Source organism: Boleophthalmus pectinirostris, unplaced genomic scaffold (assembly GCF_026225935.1).
Source record: "Boleophthalmus pectinirostris isolate CB_2022bp ecotype Guang Dong unplaced genomic scaffold, ASM2622593v1 HiC_scaffold_22, whole genome shotgun sequence".
Lineage (NCBI taxonomy): Eukaryota > Metazoa > Chordata > Actinopteri > Gobiiformes > Gobiidae > Boleophthalmus > Boleophthalmus pectinirostris.
This window is the reverse complement of record NW_026571190.1, coordinates 26,528,985-26,552,148: the sequence shown is the minus strand read 5'-3', so window position 1 is coordinate 26,552,148 and position 23,164 is coordinate 26,528,985. Positions and strand designations below refer to the sequence as shown.

Sequence of the window (23,164 nt, the reverse complement as noted above, 5' to 3'; positions counted from 1 at the left end):
TAGTGGGATTGTGTAAAACTCAGATTAAAGTCTAACAAGCCTCAGACAGAGCAGTGCTTTTTGTTAGCATCACACCCTCAGGGAATGTAGATGGACTCAGCTGCAAAGTATCAGCAGTATCATCAAAATAAAATACATTTGTATGTTTAGATAAACCAGAAACATGCAAGCATCACTGGGCATTTCAACATATATACTTAGATAAAAGGTTAAAAGCTGCACATTTTTGGCTACAAGAAGCCAAGCCAAATTGATTAAAAAAGATAAATTCAGTAGATTCATATTTGCTATATTATTTATTAAGAGGAAACTGGTGCTAGACTTCTCTGCTGAAGGTGACAGGCTTCTCCAAATGAGATCAGATCTAACAAGGCCAGAATGAAAGGAGAAAGCAATACTTCATCTTAATCCAGGAAAAGAATAGCCGCTACATCTGGTCAAAGGATCTTCACTATAAACATGTATTTTATCATAACTGTCAAAGATATGGGTATAAACAATAACAGTTTGAGTTTTAAAGGGACTGTTTGTACCATTTTGATTTAAATCTTAAGAAACATGACATATTTTTATCCTGGATACAAGGCAGAGATGTTAAAATTGAATATAGCTTTTATTGATAAAAATGCTGATTAATTGCAAAAACACTGGACAAGTGCTGTTTTTATTATTATTTTTTTTTCTTTGGTTCCTACAACTAAATCCAGTTGGCCTCTCCATATACTGAGAATGAGAAAAAGACATATGCAGGTTTAGGCACTGGAAACACAGGCCCAGTTGTGATAGTATCAGATTTTAGAAACAGTAAAAGCACAGAGTAAATAGAGTTCTTTTAAAAGTATGTCATGTGATTTTTCATTTATACAGTACCATATACAAGAGCATTATACTGCCTGATGTTCTAACTGTGGTTCTTGGGTATTCGTACCAAACACTGACACACTCCCAGGCAATTCAGCAAACCATTATGTTTGGCATGATTATCTCAAAGAGAACTATTCTGAGGGAATGGAAGACCACAACACCTCTGTGTTTCCATAAATCGTTAAATAATATGATATTGAAGAGATTCGGTATAATCTGTCAGACCAACAAGATAAATTTACGAAATTTGGGAACCTTTTATAGATCATATTAAACAGAGGACTGGACCTCAACTTCAAGGGACTGATCTCTCATTTGAACTCTGTAGATATTACATGTTGATTTTTATTTTTTTTTTTTACATATACATATTTTTATGTACATATGTACACTGTCAGTGTTTGTGTTTGTGTGTGTGTTTATTCAAATGAAAAAATGGAAACCAAATAAACAATATATTGAGAAAAAAAAGTTTGTCATGTGTAGTATCTTTGTTTATATACGTACCTTGTTGACAAAGTCCTCATGGCCTGGGTAGTATGTTGTTACAATGGAGAATATGTACCAGTCATACTCCTCCATAATGTTTAGCATGACCTGGGCTTGCTGCTCTATGGACGGGCCGAACTGAAAAAACATGGAGTGGTCGTCCTGGAAACCAGAAAGACAGAGCCAATCAGCAAACAAGGTCATGAGTCATGCAGCATGAGAAGGACTGAAGGTAGGGCGAGATCATGAAGCGTGCCCCGATCCAGCCTGAGGTAAAATGATTATTCTGCTTCTGTGTGGCCTCACAACGACAACACTGGGTTCTAAATTTAATTCATCATGTTTTAAACAGGCTAACATTTGCACTGACAAAAACCTTTCATCAACTAATTATTATTCAGTGCAGACAAGGTGACTCACTCATTATCAAGGAGCTGTAACAGAGCTATCGTCCCACTTTGAGAATTCTATGCAGGGCACATAAGGCTAGACGGCCACCTGTTTCAATGACATTTTCCTCCCTGTGATGTAGATTACCAAGTGCGTGGACGGACATTTCTGTCAAAGCACTTTCGGTTGGTCGGGGGCGGGAGTGAAAAAGAGTTTAAAGCTTGTGTCCCTGGTTTGTCAAATTCAGGTCAGTTCTCAGGAATGTGACTTGTCCCATGTTAAATCAGGTTTGTGTCATCTGTCTGGTTGTAGGTCAGAGAAGCTGGGGATGTCTTTTGAAAGAGCTTTCCACCAGGATTTGCTTCCTTGATAAACTGCACAAGCTACTTAGTGGGTGTAATGTGCACAATTACTGTGTTTTTTACAAGATGTGTTAAGCATAGCCTTTGGTAAAAGCCGTCCAAGCTGTTCTAGTCTTTGCTGCATACATGTTTTAGAACAAAACCAAAATAGCACAATTAGACCTGAATACGGCGGCAGAGTGGTTAGTACAACAAAACCTCAAAGTGATCGAGTTCATGAAGATAAGACTACAGTTGTGGTTTTATTAGAGAAAACACATTAAACAGATTCAAGTGTGTATCTCCTGCTGTACACTCACGCAAGCACTGACAACACTTTAAAGGTCCTGTATTACACAAAATTGACTCTTGTGAGTTTTTAACCATGTTAGAATGTTGTTTCATTCAGAAATGTTTGAGTAATCCTGGTTTATTATTCTGTCTACATCCAAAGCTCAAAATGCTCTGTTCAACCTTGTGATGTCCTGTAGAGGTACTTTTCAAATTAACAGCTCCTTTTATCTACGTCATGAAATCATTCAAATGTTTCTAGTGAAGGTGTATGAAGTTTAAAAACACAATGAAATAACAGAGTGTTTTCTGTTTGAGGGTAGAACCCAGCCTAAATATGCAGCACTTATGTGTTAAACGTGTGAATGAAACAAAACACAACTCCAGGTATGTTTCTGATGAGGAAACAACATTATAACATAGATCAGAAAAAGGCATAATATAAGTCCTGTTATGTGTCATCTGCTGTAAATGCCCCACCTGATAGGCACTATATGATAAGTTGATTATCTATTGTTCATGTGCATCCATACATTAGGGTTATACACATCCAACCATGTGTGCAGCCTGTCATATGTGTTACTATGCAGTGACTGAGAGGTCCTGGGGTGAGGGAAACATCAAAGCTTTCCTCATTCCTCCATATTTCGACCCGGAGGGACAGAAATAATATTACCTACTTCTCACTGTAATGAGGTAATCCTATAACAATGTGAAGTACGGGCGCAGGTGGGGACAAAACAGTACAGTGTGTGTTGTATTGTTGGGGGCAGTGCAAGATTTAAACCTGATTTTTTACAGTAAAAAACACTATATTTGAGTGCAAAGGTAATGAAGGTTTTCTCACGCATGACTGACAGCTAATGCACCATTCACATATAACCTCGGGCCCCATCAAATCCTCCAGGGTCGCGAGCATCTCACCTTCTGCTGCAAATGGATTGTGAAGATGGGTTTCACAATTGATATACGATTTTTACTGACATTATCTATGACTACAGTTGTTCCGATCACCCTTGACCACTATGATTCCTCTCAACCATTCACCACACTAACATATCTTTAAAGGTCACTCACTATAAAAAAATCCTCTACATACCGTACAATGACATATTCACCATCTCTCCGTACTAGTGGTTCTCAAACTGAGGTACATGTGCGACTGGAAAATCATTTCAAGTGGTATGCAAACTTTTCAACATTTTCTTTAATTTAGAGTCGGTCACTATAACAAATTTTTACGCATGATGAGAGATCAGCAAATGTTTTTTTTATGGTCAATGCTAATACCGATTGTTTAGAATCAAGAGAAACTAATGGTTGATAAGCTCTGCCAAAATGTTTAGCCAATATGTAGAGCCAGTTTTATTATTTCCTTTAAATTTTATACTTTAAATTCGCTACAAACTTAACCACAGCCCTTTTTTTAACCACGAACTTATAGAATAGCTGCGTAGTCATGTTTTGTACCTTTATCTCTTCGCATTAAAGTCTTCAAATCAAGCTTGATGTGTATTCTTTAAGCAGCAAGTTGGCTAAAAGAAATATTGTCACATGCTTGAGATTTTAAGACGATAAAGGATATGATGACAAGAGCAAATATCGGCGGTCTATCTCTAAGTAATATAGACAATAAACAATAATAATGAAACTATGCCAATGACACAACAACCCTGAAGCAAAATTATACCAGAAAACAATTCTAAATCTACAATATTGTTAAAAATCGTGAGCTGCAGAATGAAAAACAGCTGTAATAAGTCATAGAAGTTATTAATTCAACCGATTTACGATTAAAATCTTATTGTAGAACAGAAAAATTACAAAAAGTTTCCCACAAGTGCAAAAAAAAAGCACCATGATAAAAATGTACTAATGTAATGATTGCTCCTAATAACAGTAGTAACGATTTAGACTTATTTTGAATGCAGTGCAGCTGCTGCGTTTCAAATAGGAAGTGAGCATGGGGGCACTTCCGGATTAATTGTCTCTGGCTCCAACTGACTTTAAATTGAAAAATTGTCACCCCTTTCTCTGTAACTGCTTCAGTGAGCCTCATTTTGGCCTTAAAATGTTCATATTAACCCACTCTACATGATCCTGGTGTTTTTATCATGCTATTTTGATCTATTCTATAACCTATAATATGGACCCCGGTTCCAAATTCTACTGCTAGCCTCATTTGACTGGAGATGAACACAATGGGTGACGTCACATTTACTTCACTTCATCTTTATTCTGGACCCATGGCCCATTTTTAGGACAGACAAGGACAGTGATAAAACAAAACAATTAAACATTTATACCAGTGTCTCCGCATATTGGACTGATATCTTACTATACTGAATGTCATATTTGTAAGCGACATTATTATTTCATTGTCTGATTTGTTCAGTCTGCAAATAAAACGGTTCATTAAAGTTCTTCGGGGGACTCCTGAGGCAGCTGACGGGTACCGGCGGGCCAAGCGTGCTGCAGCCCGTGTGGTCGCGGAGGCAAAAACTCGGAGCTGGGAGGAGTTCGGGGAGGCCATGGAGAAGGACTATCGGACGGCCTCAAAGAGATTCTGGCAAACCGTCCGGCGCCTCAGGAGGGGAAAGCAGTTCTTCACCAACACTGTTTACAGTGCGGGGGGAGAGCTGTTGACCTCGACTGGGGACGTTGTCCGGCGGTGGAAGGAATACTTTGAGGATCTCCTCAATCCCACCGTCACGTCCTCCGAGGAGGAGGCCGAGGCTGGGGACTCGGAGGCGGACTCATCCATCACCCTGGCCGAAGTCACTGAGGTGGTTGGCAAGCTCCTTGGTGGCAAGGCTCCGGGGTTGGATGAGATCCGTCCTGAGTACCTGAAGTCTCTGGATGTTGTGGGGCTGTCTTGGCTGACACGCCTCTTCAACATCGCGTGGCGGTCGGGGACAGTACCTCTGGACTGGCAAACCGGGGTGGTGGTCCCTCTGTATAAGAAGGGGGACCGGAGGGTGTGTTCCAACTATAGGGGGATCACACTTCTCAGCCTTCCCGGTAAGGTCTATGCCAGGGTACTGGAGAGGAGAATCCGGCCGATAGTCGAACCTCGGATTCAGGAGGAACAGTGTGGTTTTCGTCCTGGCTGTGGAACACTGGACCAGCTCTACACTCTCCATCGGGTGCTCGAGGGTTCATGGGAGTTTGCCCAACCAGTCCACATGTGTTTTGTGGATCTGGAGAAGGCATTTCGACCGTGTCCCTCGTGGTGTCCTGTGGGGGGTGCTCTGGGAGTATGGGGTCCGGGGCCCTTTGCTAAGGGCTGTCCGGTCCCTGTATGACCGGAGCAGGAGCTGTGTTCGCATTGCCGGCAGTAAGTCAGACCTGTTCCCGGTGCATGTTGGACTCCGCCAGGGCTGCCCTTTGTCACCGGTTCTGTTCATTGTGTTTATGGACAGAAATTCTAGGCGCAGTCAGGGGCCGGAGGGGGTCCGGTTTGGGGACCACAGGATTTCATCTCTGCTGTTTGCGGACGATGTTGTTCTGTTGGCTTCATCGAGCCAGGACCTGCAGTGTGCACTGGGGCGGTTTGCAGCCGAGTGTGAAGCGGCTGGGATGAAGATCAGCTCTTCCAAGTCCGAGGCCATGGTTCTCGACCGGAAAAAGGTGGCTTGCCCTCTCCGAGTGGGTGGGGAGTCTTTGCCTCAAGTGGAGGAGTTCAAGTATCTCGGGGTCTTGTTCACGAGTGAGGGAAGGACGGAACGTGAGATTGACAGGCGGATCGGTGCAGCTTCGGCAGTGATGCGGTCGCTGTATCGGACCGTTGTGGTGAAGAGGGAGCTGAGTCGAAAGGCGCAGCTCTCGATTTACCGGTCAGTCTTCGTTCCTACTCTCACCTGTGGTCATGAGCTCTGGGTAGTGACCGAAAGGACGAGATCGCGGATACAAGCGCTCGAAATGAGTTTCCTCCGCAGGGTGGCTGGGCGCTCCCTTAGAGATAGGGTGAGGAGCTCAGTCACACGGGAGGAGCTCGGAGTAGAGCCGCTGCTCCTCCACGTCGAGAGGAGCCAGTTGAGGTGGCTCGGGCATCTGTTCCGGATGCCTCCTGGGCGTCTCCCTCGGGAGGTGTTCCGGGCATGTCCCGCCAGGAGGAGGCCCCGGGGAAGACCCAGGACACGCTGGAGGGACTATGTCTCTCGGCTGGCCTGGGAACGCCTCGGGGTCCCCCCGGAGGAGCTGGAGGACGTGTCTGGGGTGAAGGAAGTCTGGGAGTCCCTGCTTAGGCTGCTCCCCCCGCGACCCGGCCCCGGATAAGCGGACGAAAATGGATGGATGGATGGATTAAAGTTCTTAGTACAGTTTGCAGCGTGTTCAATCGTGCAGTAACAAACATCTCGTCTTGTCCATCGTGGCCTCCTCAAAAGCACCAACAGAGCGTCATTGTAGGCCACCTGCAGTCTTTGCAAACTGGCTTTTTTGTAATTAATCCAGAGGTGGGCTACGTACAACAGTGAACAATATGATTTACACCTTTACATCATTTGTACTAGAGCCAAATTTAAGCATAAGAGTATTTGCCTGACCATAGAACATCCTACATTATCCTATCATGTCATATCATATCCTATCCTATCATCATCATCTGCCATGTCTGCTTCATTCACTTCTTTGTACGTCTATGGCTTAGTCCTAATAAACGTAGTAGCACATTTGTTTTGTGTTAAATTGAGGACATTTCTCAATCTCAACACCATGAGTAATCAAAAATTAACTCTTAATACAGACAAAAAGATAGGGTGAGAATGGTTACATAATGAAATTCACAGGTTGTTCAAGAGCATATGGATAAAACCATATGAACTAAAATATTTCCATCTCGCCAGATTCTCTTCTCTTTTACACCTTCTTTGTTGTAAATGTATTGAGTGTAGCTCCCTGTACTCTGATCTGATTTCTTTTTTCACAAAGTGGGCTCAGTGTAATCACCTGTGAGTCTGCTATTGAGACCAATCATTAGGGCACTATTCTGTCTTTTACAGATTACAGCTAATCATCTCATCCGACTCACCCTGTCATTCATATCCTAATCACCTACTCCTGTCTATTATTGAAATGTCGTTAATGTCAGATTTCCTTTAACCGTCCTTCTTCCACTTGAACTCTCCCATTTCCTTTTTTGTTCTCTATTTTTAAAAGCTCTCAAACCATTCGTTTATACAATAGTAGTGTGAATCATCCTGCCCTGTGCCATTAGCGATGCTGCCGGCCCAGTTCCCCACTTGTTTTTCTGCCTGTCTTTTCACATCACATGCAGAGGTCTTATGAGGCACAGAAAGCGATTTGTCACTTAATTTACAGGCCTGTTTTTTGCGTCTGCTATCTTTTAGTCTCAAGTTAGAGTCTGTGAGATGCACCGAATCATGTAATTTGAACTGTCAGGTTTGGTTAGCCTGGGCTCAGAACAAATGATTGGTCAAATGGATTGGAAAAGGAAATGATTATTCAAGTGACAGATACAAAGAGACGATAACCCAAATCTAACCATATAGGTGTCGTACATAAAATTTCTAGTCAAGGGCCCGTCACCTGCTTGTCTCCGCAGATTAAACCGATAAAACACGAGGGAGACAAGCAAGTCACAGCACTACGCTACGTTGCAATTCAGATCTGTGGAGAGTCGCTCCTATTCATAGAAAGAATTTATGTATTTTAAGCAATAAAAACACCTGTAATGAATAAACAGAAAGCAATACACATCTTCACGGCAAGCAGGTAGCTGTGGAGTGCACCTTTATGAATATGAAAAAAAATGATCTAAATATTCATTAAAACCATCTAGATTATTCCAAAGTAACTAGTGGTTTAAACTTACCACAGGTATCTTTTCTTTCACGTTGTTATAGCTCTATTATTTATTTTCGCCTATTTTACGCTTCCTGATTCAAGCTCCCTGCTCCAGAACCACTTCAAAGAATTCCTTGCCTTTTCAGCTGAGCAAGAGCATCTTAAAATAGCATCATAGAACCCGCAACAGGTTGTTGTGTGAATTTCCCCCAAAGAGCCAGTTTGAGGAGTGACTCACATGGGAGACATTAAATCACCTTGTGCAGACCTGGCCCTGGAGAGGCGCTCAGTAACACAAAGCTCTGGGTCTGATTAAGGCTCCCTCAGGAACTGTGCTGTACTGAGCTTAACCTCTAGTTAAAGGTTGACGCTACACTCTGAGTGAACTTATAACAGCCTCTGGACCGAGACTCATCCTGTAACTGTACACATGAAAAGGGATCTGTGTCTCCCTTGTTATTCCTGTAGTTTAATGTAAATGCCAGATAGGGATGAATTTTTTCTTTCTTTTTGTGTTGGATTCTGTTCAATGTTTACATTTTAAACATCCCATATCAGAGAAGACAGAAATCAGGTCCTATATTATGAAAAATTGAAATCTTGTGAGCTTTAAGCCATGTTATAATGCTGTTACCGCCTCAAAACTGGATACCTGGAGTTGTGTTTTGCTTTATCCACACACATGTTTGAGTAACCCTTAAATATTTTTACTGTCTACTTCACCAAAACTCAAAATTCTCTGTTCCACCCTGAGATGTCATGTAGTGGTGGTTTTCAAGTTAACAGCTACCCTGTACTTTTAATTGGCAATTCCTAGGCTGAACTTATTCACATGATTCTGTTGAAGGTGTATGGAGTTTAAAAACACAGTGGAGCACTTCCTGTATTACCGCATGACATCACAAGGTGGAACACAGTGATTTCAGTTTGAGAGAAGAACTTATATTAAACATTTGTGAATGAAAGACAACACGACTCCAGACCTGCGTGTCATGAGGAAACAACATTATAACAGATCAGAAAACAGCATAATATGGGCCCTTTAAACTAATCTAATAGATACAATAATTTCACTTTTTGTTTGCAAAGGACTCAAATACTTACTTTGCTCTTTTGCTAATTGTGACCGTTGAAATTTGGATTTGATTGTGCTATATCTTGCAGCTCTAATATCCGTCTACTGCAACGACTGAAAGTGGCAATCTCTAAACACAGTGGGCATTATTTACATGTATATTTAGTCAGGGACAGCTCTTTGGTGCCTATAGTTCTGGTAGCTCTCCCTTCATGGCAGCTGCTGTGTCAGAGCGTTGTTGAGGGGCGTCGAGGGAAGCGCGCCTGGAGCGGGGGGCTCAAAGGATTTGGCAACTCATCTCCATGTCATGCCAATGAAAGCCTGTCTCCAATTAGATTTGCAGAGGAAGAGTGACATATCGGCCCAGTGCTCGACAAGCCCTGGTGGGAGAGGATTGGGGGCTGGAGATAGAGAGAGAACAGAGAGAAAGAGAGGCAGACAAAGACGAAAGCTGCAAAAGAGAGCAAGCAACTTGGGGTGCTGTTAAAGCTCAGAGAGAGATAGAAAGAGTCTTGCTTGAGAAAACAGGCTTTAGAACTCTCACACACAAACACATATGCACACACACACACACACACATACACACACACACACAATCACACACAGACGCAGACGCATAGATAACCACATACACATACACACTCTCTCATGCACACACACACAGACACACACATACGCACAAGTGGTAACCTACACACAGCTCCTCACACTCGTCTTTCTCCACTTTCTGTCCCTCTGTCTATCTCTTCTGTGCGCGGTCTGGAGGCTGCCACTGTCAATCAACGACCGCTGGAGCCCAGCGTGCTTCATCATCATAATCAACTGCACATAGTCTCTTAATTCATCTCATATTCACTTTTAATTATCAGTGACCCCCACTCGCTCTGACGTCTCTCTGCTCTGCTCACAGCACTTCATTTTGAAACGATGAACTGATTGGATAACATACACTTTTTGAGCAAGATTTAATTATTTAGAATTAATTGACAAGTAGAAAATTGTGAGTCACTTCCATTACAGTTTAAGAATTTTTAAGGAGACAGTTTAGTTGACCTACATCAAGGGGCTGTACCCAATGATTTCATGGCATAAAATAAGGAGTGGGGATGCACTGATCCAGCTTTATCATTTCCGATACTAATTCTACTACTATAGCTTTAAGGTTCATGTACCACCAACAGTTACTTACTAAGACATGAAAGTAAATGCGTCACTATAAAAGAAGAAGACACAAAATTGTCCACAAAATTGCAAAAAATTTTCAGGTAGTTCCTTTTAGCAGCATAACTTCTTCTTGGAAATAGAGGTCAAAATCAGTTGTTTTGTTTGACACTGACGAAATAACAAACTGTTTTCCCATTTTATAGTTTTTCGTTCTTAATTGAAATTCAAAAGAACGAATGGTACACAGATCCTTTAAGTATACCAGATAGCAACTGATACCAGAGCAAACAGTGAAAACAGCATTTCTTTCCTCAGGTAACTACAGAACAACTTCGTAAAAATGAAAATCCCAATATTATTATACTTTCCGGGTCAACTACGACCAGTAAATACATAATACATACTTAATACCTCAGTGTACATATCTAAACTGGATATTGAGTGAACCAATATTTGGAAGCCAATATTAGATCCAGCAAATGTTTCATTCAATATCAGCGCTTATATCCGATACCAGTACTGTACCAGTATCATAACTGTTCTGCCATAACATAGACATATACAAGCAGCTAAGAGATCCAATAAGACTGAGGTTTACTGCCTGCATCTAATTACAAAGCATTTTTATCCTCCATGACCAGGATGTAGCGCTGTTAGCAGTGTGACGACAAAACTCCACTCCGCCCTCTGAAGGTTGTCAAACACACCTATAAACTCATGATGGTAAATAATTAGAATGCTGGGAATGTGTTGAGAAAGTGAAATATAACTCTCGACCGCACAGACTTTAAAGTGAAATGGTTCTGTTTTTCATGTTTTAAAATAAAAGCCAGGTACAGCCCTTTGTCATGTCAGTTTCAAAAACTTGTACCATGAGGGCCATAGTTATATTAAAGGTGCACTATGTAACTTTTCTAGTGGAGGTTATGCCACCTATTTCTCTCAATGAAGATTTTATTGTGTTACCTAAAATATCCCACATTATGGTATAAATTTCCTTGGAAACAAGCATGTGACAACACCAAACCAAGTGAAAAGGTCAGATCGGTGAAAAGGCAAGCACGCACACAGTAAGAAAGCGAGTTTTTATGGTATTGTTGAGAAATACCATGAAATCTGTAACTAAACAAATGCAAGAAAGATTAACTGTAGAGCATTTCAGGCAAAGCAATAAGATTTACATGGAAACAAGCAGGTAGTGGACCCTCCTAGAGAAAAGTTACACAGTGTAGCTTTAATGTATATTGCACATTCACATATATCATTCTTTCTTAGGCTACGTTCAGACTGCAGGGCTTAACGCTCAATTCCGATTTTTTTGTGAAATCCGATGTTTTTGCGAGGTCGTTCACATTTCCAATTTAATGCAACTTGTATGTGATCCCCTGTGTGAACATTAAACGGCCCAAAAGTGTCCCGCATGCACACTGGAGGACACGACAACGTCAACTGCAGCGAGCGTGCTCTGTGTTTATGGAAGATGTTCAAACATGGACGCGAGCATTGAGCACCTGGCGATTTTAAAGTTCCTCTCGTACCGGAGCCAGAACATGAACAACTTACTTGTTTTAAAGAGGAGATTGAGAAGGAGAAGGACGAGGCATTTTGTGGCGCAGGGGCAGCGGCAGCAACATCCGTTGAAAGGAACGTGTGGATGCGGAGACGTAGCCAGGAGTGGTGAGTGGTGATGTGCTTCGCTTCAGTGACACGGAGTTCATTAACAATTTTCACCTACCTCAGAGCAGAATAGTGACGTTTGTGGCTTGTTGATAACATGCAGGTCGGATGAATGTGCTTTGGCCGTTCAGACTGAAGTCGCATGTCAAAAGATCGGATATGTATCGGTTTCAGGACCACATATCCAAGTGGCCTGGGTCGCATTTGAAAAAATCTGATCTGTGTCGTTCAGACTGTCATTAAAAGATCAGATACAGGTCACATAGAGGCCAAAAAATCGGATTTGTGTCACTTCAGGCTGCAGTCTGAACACAGCCTTAGTGGTCTTCACTGTTTGCAGTTGTTACTGAACGATATCAAGCCTTCCTTTGTGACAATATAGTAAGTATTAGTAAGGATTCAATGAAATTAAATATGAATGATGATAATAAAATATAACATAACAAAGTAACTACTAATAACTGAGCGACTGTGGTGGACCAAGAGAATAAATGGTGGCGCTGGGTGTTACTAGTCATGAAGCCGCTGCTACTTAAAAAGAACATATTATGCAAACACATTTGAGTAATCCTGCAAGCTCAAAGTGCCTCCTTCTAAACAGCTGAAAATACTAGAATTCAGCGACATGAGACCAGGAAGCACGCCTACATATTTCCAACCTCAATTTCAACAGACGCTTAATTATTATTTATCATATTATCTCAGTGATGTAATTGCTGTCAGCATTAGGCAGTAAGTTCATTTAAATAACGTAATTAAAAACTGTGCTATGCTGTGTCAATCGCCTCTCAATTCCAAGCCTGGTGACAGACTAAATACACCTCCACTAGTATTGTCACGATTCTCAAATTTCAATCTTAATTTCAATAGGTATAGACTTGTTACTCAATACTGATTCCAATACCATGATGATACAAAAAAACACTCTTTAAATAGAATGTGATTTTCAACATTAAATCATAGTACTTTCTTTTGTATTACCATGTGGCCTTATATCTGTGTAATCCAGGGGTCAAACTTTTTTCTCTGGGGGCCACATTATCGCTCCTGACTGTGATGGGGGCCGGGGTCACGTTGGCCATATAACAAAATTGCATGACCCTGACGATGCAGATTATATTCTCTGAAAACCGCCACACTTTCTTTACATATCAGACAAACTGCACGGTCCTTACACTGAACAAAAAAAAAAATCGGTCGTCCACTGTTCTTTGGCGCTCCCTGTCAAGTTTATGTACTTTAACACGAGCCATTTTGCTGTCCTTAACTGCACTATAAAAATGCGTTGACTGTCACTGTTTGATCTCGAGCTTGTCAGGTGACAAAAATTCTGCCGCAAATGTAAATATGTCATATAATTATGTAAATATGAATACTTCATATAAATATAATTGTTTAATTTTTTTAAAATCTACAAAATACAAGAGGCCATGATAACTTTTGGGGATTGCCTCATAGGGCCGGTTTAAATATTGAGGGGCAGAGCGGCTGGGGGCTGGTCAAAGGGGCGTGAAGGGCCAGAGTCGGCCCGCAGGCCTTAGTTTGAGGACCCCTGGTGTAATCCCTCACCGTCCAAGTATGCTCCATAGTGGTCCATGGGCGTATACTAGTCTATGTGGTGATATATTTGTTCTGATACAGCTCAAGATCATTCTAAAGCTATTCAGGAAAGGTAAATTTCTGTCTTGTGAATAAGACATTTTAAATATCAATACTTGCTCAAATGAGCATCTAATGTTAACAGATTCGATTAGTATCTGATTTTCAATATTTTTGACAACCTTCATCTCAACAAACAAAGGATATTTTCCATTGCTAATCATCATTTATTTGTGTCTTGACTCAGGATCCAAAGAAAAAAAAATCAAAATTTAAATTAATTCATCAATATTTTAAGATGCATACATAAAAAGCCTACTTTCTGATCCCACTCCAGGGTTACTGTACCATCAAACACTGAGTTGACCTTTTTCTTTATCACACCATCGAAAACACAGCTCCTTTGCTTCTTTATTAAATACACTGAACTCACTTTGGCTTGGAGGCATGCTACCACTAGATAAGAGAGCAAAAGATGAGTAGATAAACGCCTGAACTTAACTGTTATGCATAATCGTCAGGGCTACACGGTGTCTGGATGAGTCAACTTCGCCCCATTTATCTAGCTACTCGCCAACAATGACATCAGTGCGAAATCTCTAACCAAGTGGGGAGGAAAAAGGCTCAATTACTGGCGAGGAAATGGTACACAGAGTCGCGCAGCTTAAAGTGGGCTAAGTGTGGAGTAGAGTTGGACCACCGCTGACAGATTCAGAGGAGGCGGTTGCATTCAGGCGTCACTCAGAATAATAGTGCCTTATGCTACGCTCTCATGCACTCAGCTTCAAACTTCAAATTGTCATGCAAAGGACGAATCATTCAATTAAAACACTCAACACACTCATTAAAAAGTGAAAATATTTCTGGACGTAGTGAAGGGTGAAGAAAAGAAGTCCTGTTGCGTTTTTCCTTTGTTTTTCAGTGAACTGAAATGACTCAAAAGTGCAGTCAGGGGAAGCTGGAATATTTCCAACGGTAAGATTGCATCAGTAAATATATTGATGCAACAGTTCATAACATAGTTTTTACACAAATTAGCTATGTAAATGCATAAAATGGCAGCTTAAAATAAAATAAAATCAGCTAAAATCGGGAACAGTCTTCCTGAAGATGGGAGACAGTCCTCTACTTTGACTATGTTAAAATCCAGGTTCATGTTTAGCTGTGCATATGGTATAAAGGTTTTTATTCTGCTCTCATCTCTCTTAATTTTAATAGTATGATGATTATTTATGTTTTGATTTGTTTGTATTGTGATTTTAATGCCTTTCATATTTTATAAAGCACTTTGAATGACTTTGTTTATGAATTGTGGTGTAGATATAAACTTGCTTTGCCTGGTGCTGGACAATTTAATCTAATTTTCAATACCTCAGTAATGTTTAATCATCAGTTAAAATGACTGGGGGTGAGTAATCAGACAGAGAAATAAATTTGTTGGGGTCATAGTTGCACTTTTTAGTTATTGGCCTTAAATTTCCAGCAGAGGCTGATATTTTGTTTGGCCAAGCAGCTGCCTCCATGTGTACAAAGAGTGCTGTGCATAAAGCTTTATTTGAACACTTTAGTGACTACGACTACACTGCTAACTTGTCCAGTTTGTAGTAAAACAAGGTTGTGGATGAGTTTGTACTAAATTCAAATGAGATAATTAAATGAAAATGACCAAAATCTGCCCTATTCACTGGCCATAAACCCATATCAGTTCATCGCTAGTCTCCAGACAATCCTCTGTCAGTAAAAGCAGGTGGTTTGCAGTTCAGACTTGACTGAGGACTTTTTGTGTTGATATCGATGAAAAAAATACTGAAAACAATTTTTTATTTTATTTTTGAAAAGAAAAAGAAAGAATAGAATGTAACTGAAACTCGCTATTCATGTATGTGAAGATTAGAAAAAACAAACCTGGTTCATGTTTTGGCCATATTGCCTATAACAATATTATTATTTGAGGCAGTGTCGCTTAAGGGCGACAGTAGCTGTCGGCCCAAAGCGACCGCTGTCTGCGGTTCGAATCTCACTCTCGACATAAACATCATTGGTAGAGCAGTCAGATCCACAGATTAGCGGTGCAATTTTGGCTCTTACATGTGAATGCTGTTGTTGTGTCCTTCGGCAAGACACTTAACCCTCCTACCCATCAGCGTCTGCATACACTGATGTATGAACGTGTGTGTGAATAAGTAAATGGTTCCTTGTTGTAAAGCACCTTGAGCTCATTAAAGGTGGAAAGCGCTACATAAAAATGTGACTCTTTAGAATTTTGAAAGTATAATGGCATGTTTTAACATTCTTCTTGCAATTCTTTAGACTCAAGTTTTGATATCTGCCCATCACGTTGCCCCTTAGCGAGCCCGGTCAGGGAGGGCATGTTGATTAAAGCTATGTTGCAGTGAAAAACCCAAGAGCAAAAAAAAACAAGTGGTAAGTAAAAAAGCAGTTAAATATATAGTTCAAACCTACAGCATCAAGAAGAATTAATTTAAATTGTTTAAAAAAGCACAAAGCCCAGCCCCTCCTTCACAGCTCCGACTGCAAATAGAACCCCATTCAGTGCCAAACACTAATCTCATTAGAGGCTGTATTAAACACATTATTACTTGCTTTGTCTGACCAACACAGTAATGCAATAAACACTCAGTGTGATAGGAATATTTCAACAATGAATAAAAAGCTGCCTTAATTGTAATTCATTGTTACTGTGAAAAAGCACACTAATTTTGTATCAAAGTTTCCATAATTTCAAAGCATCTTCTGTGATTTTAGCCGATGTGTGCTGCTGCTTTCAATCGCTGCAAGTACAACATCATTTACTGCTCAAATTTAAAAAGGCTTTTCATTTTTGCCACGTACAAATTCTGCAAATTAGCCTATGAAACACGATGAACCAGTCTCAGTCTAATTACATCAAACTAATTTCCCTTCAGATGAGCACAACTGATTTAAACACATTCTCTACCACTATGGAAGAAACCAGAGAAACTGCTGTGTGCGCCACAAGAAGGATACTATTAATTGTCTGATTCAATCTCCCACTGTTCCATCCAACGCTTCAGCAGCACTCACATCATGTCAGTCAAGCCCAGAGCCACACAGCGCCCAAAGACACAAACAAATGGAAGTCCAGCAAAGTAACAGATGTGTTCAAAGCCATGGAGAGCTACCAGGGACTAAACACAGTTACTAGGAACACTACGTAATGCAATAAGATGCACTGTGGAATTCTTTGTAATATATTAGGTGATGATGAAGGTGCAGCACTCTTTTCAGTGTTTTTTTTTTTTTTTAACAATTCACAAGTTTAAGAGCATCGTTGTCATGGCAATTAAAGGTGCAGTGTGTAAGGATCCATGGAGGTGTGTCTACAATGTTCCACAGTATGGCCATAAACTCAAGAATCTCCATGGAGATTTGCAAGCCAAATTACAGGTTAGATTTGTGGAGAAGCGACCCCACTCACAGTAAGAATGTTATGGATGGATGTTTTTTAAGATAAATCAAAATGACATCTGTAGTTGAATAAATGTAAGACAGATTAGTTTAATGCTATAATATGGACAATTTAATCCAAAGCATTAACATCTCCATGGAGACAAACAGGTGTAGACTCTCTCCAGAGAAGTTACACAGTGCACCTTTAACATTTCAACACAAAATTGTATCTTTTGGGTGGTTAAAAATCCCAAAATGTTAGAACCCATAGACATCTATCTATTGTTTTGTTTAGTCTTCTTGTCCATAGTATCTTAATCTCTTAATCTGTACACATGAATACAGGAACTGCCCCTGATTTGTATATTTGTAAAATAAAGATGAAAAGTTATAGAGCTAAGCAGGCATTTTTTATGCAGTCTTGATATTTATTTAGTTCAGATTGAAATCTTGTGTGAACCAAATGTCCAGTTTAGCTTGAGAACCTCAGTTCTACGGCTATGTTCAGATTTTTTGAGAGGTCGTTCATTTCCAATTAAATGCAACTTTTCTGTGATCTCTAGCGTGGATGTTAAACGCCCCAAAAGTGCGTATTGGAGGACACAATGACGTCACACGCAGAAAGTGTGCTCAGTGTTTACGGAAGTAGCCTAAGCGCTGAGCTTGTGTCCCAAATACAGTCCAGTTCTTCGTAAAATGGACAAGTTACACGTCCATGGCCGCTTCGTTTATTTGAGTCTTTAGCCTCCTTGTATTTGGCTCGCAGGCTCTTTATTTTTTCGTTGACATTGGAGCTCGGCCATTTCTTTGGCAATAATTTCAAAAACCGCCAGGTTCTGATAAGACCCCTCCAATTTGACCTGAATACAGCGATCTCCCCTTAATTAACTCACTAACCTCACTTTCCCTCCACTGACATCGAGCCTGACGTGTAGGTGGGATGAGTGTGACCTGGCCATTCAGACTGAAGTCACATGTCAAAAGATTGGATATGTATCGGTTTTAGGACAACAAATCCAAGTGGCCTGGGTCGCATTTGAAAAAAATCGGATCTGTGTCACTCAGACTATCATTAAAAGAACAGATACAGGTTGCATAGGGGCAAAAAAACTGGATATGGGTGACTTCAGGCTGCAGGCTGAATACAGCCTAAGTCAGTCTGCACTATAGTTCTCAAGTGACCAACTGTAAATGCCTTTACAGTCATAAAGGATCTAGTGGCTAATGTAAACAAATATAAACTCTAAATAAAATGTGCAAAAACTGTTGAATATAATAACAGTCCAAATCTCCTCTCAGCTGTGGAGCAGACATTTATACAACAACTAATTACATCGTACAAAAGGACAGCTGCAATGGCTTGGATTAGCAAGTGTGATTAGCATACAGGTCAAACATAAGGGACTCTTATGAAATCTTCTCACAACTTAAACATGTCCAAAACTTTCTGTGTGTATGGTTACAGTACTCTTCTAAGCATTAGTTCAGTTTTAGGTGGAGCTTCCAGTGCTTAAAGGTACAGTGTGTAACTTTTCTGGATAGGGCCTGTTTGTCTCCATGGAGATGTTAATGGTTTAGTTTAAATTGTCCACAGTATGGCATTAAACTAATCTTTCTTACATTTATTCAACTACAGGTGTTATTTATTGCTCAAAAATATTTAGCTCTCCACAAATCTAACCTGTAATTTGGTCTCCATGGAGATTTTTAAGTTTATGGCTACACTGTGAAACATTCTAGGCAGATCTCCATGGAGACAAGTAGGTGACGGATCGCCACTGGATACCTTCAAGATGGAAACTGTCTCAACCCATTTTAGGCCTGTGTGTAAAGCCAAAGAAAAGCAGTTTGATAGACAGTGTGGTACTGTCTGCCCCGGGTGACGCATGCATGAACCCTTTATTTACTTACTTTACTACTTTACTAAAAGTTTTTCTTTTTTTCTTTTACCCTTGAGAATAAATCTCCTTTTTGAGTAAGAGATGGGTGCGACTTTGTTTTTGACATGGTAGCAGTGGAAGCACGGTCTCTGATTGGCTTGCTTGTACTGACAGTGTCTTTGCTGATTGGTTAGCCCAAGCCTTTCCCCAACTTTAACCATCTCCAGCCAGTGCCTGACCTCAACCTGCCACAGGCCAACAACAGCGCAACCAATCAGAGGCCGCGCTTCCCCTGCTGCGCTGTCAGAAATTAATTGGTGACTTGACCAGAAGGTGGTCACAATTTCAAATTTAATTAGCGTGATGGTCATTCATTTATTTCCAATTATTAGGCTATGATATAACATAACTAATGTGACGATTATAGATTCTGGAATAATGATAATTCTTGACATGCCTAATGTATATTCAAACAAAGCAGACAAAACAATGTGCAGAAGCTGAAGTCTAGTAGGAACGAGTCCATTAGCATCACCTTTGGCCCTGCACTGAATGGAACTCTCCTTCACAAGGACTTGATTAAGCTCGTTAGCACAGCTGCGAGCACAGGTAATTAATCACTGACACATGGGCGTGCTGCGTGCTGATTGGCTCACAGCCCGACAATTCAAACGAGCCAGGGAACCAATTAGATGTGACCTGGGCAAGTGCATCATGTGAGGGCTGAGCGCTATGGCACAGAAAGGAGACGCATGTCATTAAAAGTCTCATTTGAAAAACTACAACATCAGATGATAAAGTTGTGGGATATATTTTTCTTTGGAATTTTTGTACAGTCTTTTTCATTTATTTATTTTTTCCATCTTCACTCTAAACTTACTTTGATTTAAAATTAGGTTAGTCATACAATTGTTTACAATACAGCAGGGGTGGGATGAGGCACAATTCATACAAGACGAGGAGAGACATGAGATCATGTTCACGAGAACAAGACAAATTTTTAAATATTTGTTGAAATAATTGTCCAATCCAGTTACCAATACTTTTGTTGTTATTATAGTGCTATGTTTTGGAACTACATCTCTCACGGAGGTGTAACTCACAAGCACTTAACTTTTTTTTGTCCTGTCCAAATGTAAACACATGGAAAGCAAATCTCACAAGATAATTTTCTACATGTCTTTTGTGGTACTTTTGTCTCACAAGATCTTGTCCAGTCCTTACAATGCAGCAATCGGATCAATGTGAATGTATCTTCTTTTTGATGATCACATAAAACTAAAATACGAAATAATGTATACTTTATTTATCATGTATTTTGGCAAAATAACAGTTTGAATATCCAGTGTTCCACATTGCCTGACCAGCCAATCCCTTCTACATTCTGTATATATTCAGTACAAACTTCTTATACCTGAGATTAATAATGGTTTGGTGCTTTGACTGTTAGTTTTTGTATTTTTTTTCTGTCTTTTTACAGGTAAACTGCCATGTTTTTGACGCTAACAGAGCACGCATCTCCCTGTTTGGTTAATCCATCTCACACCCTCTGCAATCAGGGAGAGAGGATACAGCTCCAGATCCACTCCTCTTTATAAAGTTTTGTCAAAGCATGTGGTTCTGTCTGGTTAGATAATATTCCACCAGCTTATATCCGTTCTTGAATGTATTTCTGCTTGGTTCTCGGCCTGCAAATTTCCAGTTCTGATCTCCATGTGCAAATGAGCTAAACTCTTTACGGTGTCACAACAACAGCTGAACTCTGCCTTTTTCCTCGTATTTCCTTCACTTCCGGGCACACAACCTTTTCAATTTTCCTGCTCACTAACAAGCACATAGAGGTGAGGGAGCGCTCTGAAGTCAAACGCAGTGTGCAGTGAGACATGGGGTTCACAACCTTGTCATGCGGCGTCACAGCTTCTCCACTGTGCCATTTCAATTCCCCCCTGGATTAATTAGCAATAGTTTTTGCTTTTCCACTTTATGGGCTGTGAATATACCTTTGCAAATATTTTCTCCAAACATTTAAACATGTTTTCAATAAAGTCAGATTTGGAAATGATACTCTAAAGTCATTGTAATTTTTTCAATTATACACAGTGATGGGAAAAATACTATTTAAATCAGTGGTTCTCAAACTGTTCTCCTTTGGCTTTGTCCTTCCTTACAATTTTCATAGGGAGTGTGTGGACCTTTTTAGTCTGGTTTCGCCGAAGTTTAGACCTAGAACAGTCCTTTTTTAGATTTTTGGTTTACATCTCGTGATATTTGGTGGAAAAAGTTTAAGTGGACTACTAGGGATGTCTCACAATAATATCGTGGACTGTCACAACATATCGAATCACAAGTTCCTTTGCTTAATTGCATTGTTTTACAGTAGCAACAGCTTATGAAAATTAGAAACTACATATCCCATGATTAATTTCCGTGCAAACAGCATGAAGAGATATGTTTTTTACTTAAATTCTTGGGATTATGACCGAAATAATTCAAACCAAAATCTTTTACTTTCGAGTTCCATTTAAAATACAGTGTATAAACAACATAGGATTAAAAATAGCTTTATGCTTGTTTCACCATTTGTTATGCATTTCCCATCACTAATTGTAGAAGGAAAAATGGCACACGCATGCAACACAAGAGCAGTTTTTTATAATTTTCTCACTAATTTGCAGTTTGAACCCTAAATTTTGTGATCAAGTACTGTGATGTATCCCTCTGGTTTTAAGAAAGAGAAGAGAAACTCTGAATACCCACAAATGAAAAAGTAACGATACCGGAATACATTTACTCTACATTAGTATTCATTGATACATGTCTTCTCCTGACATTGTCTACGCTTTCATCCAGCCTGGTTAAACGGTTGATCTGATAATACATGGGAGCAGTGAGGTAACATGGTTTTAAAGATATCACAAGTACCAAGAGGAAAATAAAAATCAATTACACTTCTTCTCCTTTTTATCAGCCATTCCTTTCTCTGCTGAGAAGGCCAACACTCCTTTGGCCTTCACACACATTCACCACGTCCTCAACTACACTGTCAGTCAACAGCTTGAATTCAATGTTGGTATGGTTTAGAAATCTAATCTTATAAAGAGCGGTCTGCTATATCCGTTATTTTTGGTCTTGGAGAACACAGATGTCAACCCATATTTTCTCCTTTTCCTCCACTTGTGGTTTCAACAGCACTGGTTTGTGAGTGACAGCAGTTGACCTGTCAAAAACCGAGAAGTGAGGAAGAGGGGACCAAGTAAGCCAAAAGTGAAGGATCCATGCTGAGGGGGGAGGAGTGAGGGATAGAGAAAGACATTTCTAATTCAAAGAGACATGCAGTGTTTCCGTGGCAACTCTGTTACCATAGAAACGGACCGGCTAAAGATGCCATTAGTGTGAAAAAATATACCGCACTGTACGCACACAAATATAGAAACGTATGAGTTTTTAGAGTGGGAGCCCACGTCTACTCAGAGCCATATGAGAGAAGACACAAGAGTATTTCAGCCCAGTTTGAACGCACCAGTCACCTCAGGTCAATGACAGCAGCAAAATTACAGACCACTTATAACGAGAGCTCTATTAAAGCATCATATGTTTGGGAACAGAGCTGACCCATCTTAATAATACTATTAAACCTGGGGTACCTGATTTTCACACTGCAGGAGGAGGATGTAGGCATTTAAATCAGGCCAACACATCCCTAGCACTGAAATGGACATAGCTAACCTGCTGGCTGCCCTGCTCCAAATATGAAGTGAGCATGGGCTCCATCGACTCTGGTTCCAATTGACTTTATATTGAAAAAATTGTAGTCCCTACTGCAGTGAGTCTCGTCATTTTGGTCTTAAAACGTTCGTATTAACCCACTCCCCAGTACTTTTATTTCACAATTTTGTCCGTAAATAAATTCTTAATCCTGATATGGAAATCTGCTCCAAATCTGCATTGTTAGCTTCATTTGACTGGAGCCAACCGCTGTGGGTGACGTCACATTCCTTATAAAGTCTAGCTATCACAAACCCTTTAGCACAGGGGTGTCAAACTCAAATTCACAGAGGACCAAAATTTAAAACTAGGACTAAGTCATGGGTCAAACTAAATATTTATTGAAAAATTTCAACAACATATGCATGTTGTCTCTTTTTTTGAGATAT

General features: G+C 40.3%; 1 protein-coding gene across 1 annotated transcript in view; it reads right to left on the bottom strand.

Moving 5' to 3' along the window:
* The window catches only part of grin2bb (glutamate receptor, ionotropic, N-methyl D-aspartate 2B, genome duplicate b), a 65,675-nt gene that overhangs the window by 29,005 nt on the left and 13,506 nt on the right, over positions 1–23,164 (bottom strand). Inside the window, exon 2 of the mRNA XM_055158155.1 lies at positions 1,372–1,515. Coding sequence (XP_055014130.1) covers positions 1,372–1,515 — 144 coding nt within the window. The remainder of the gene's footprint in view (positions 1–1,371; positions 1,516–23,164) is intronic.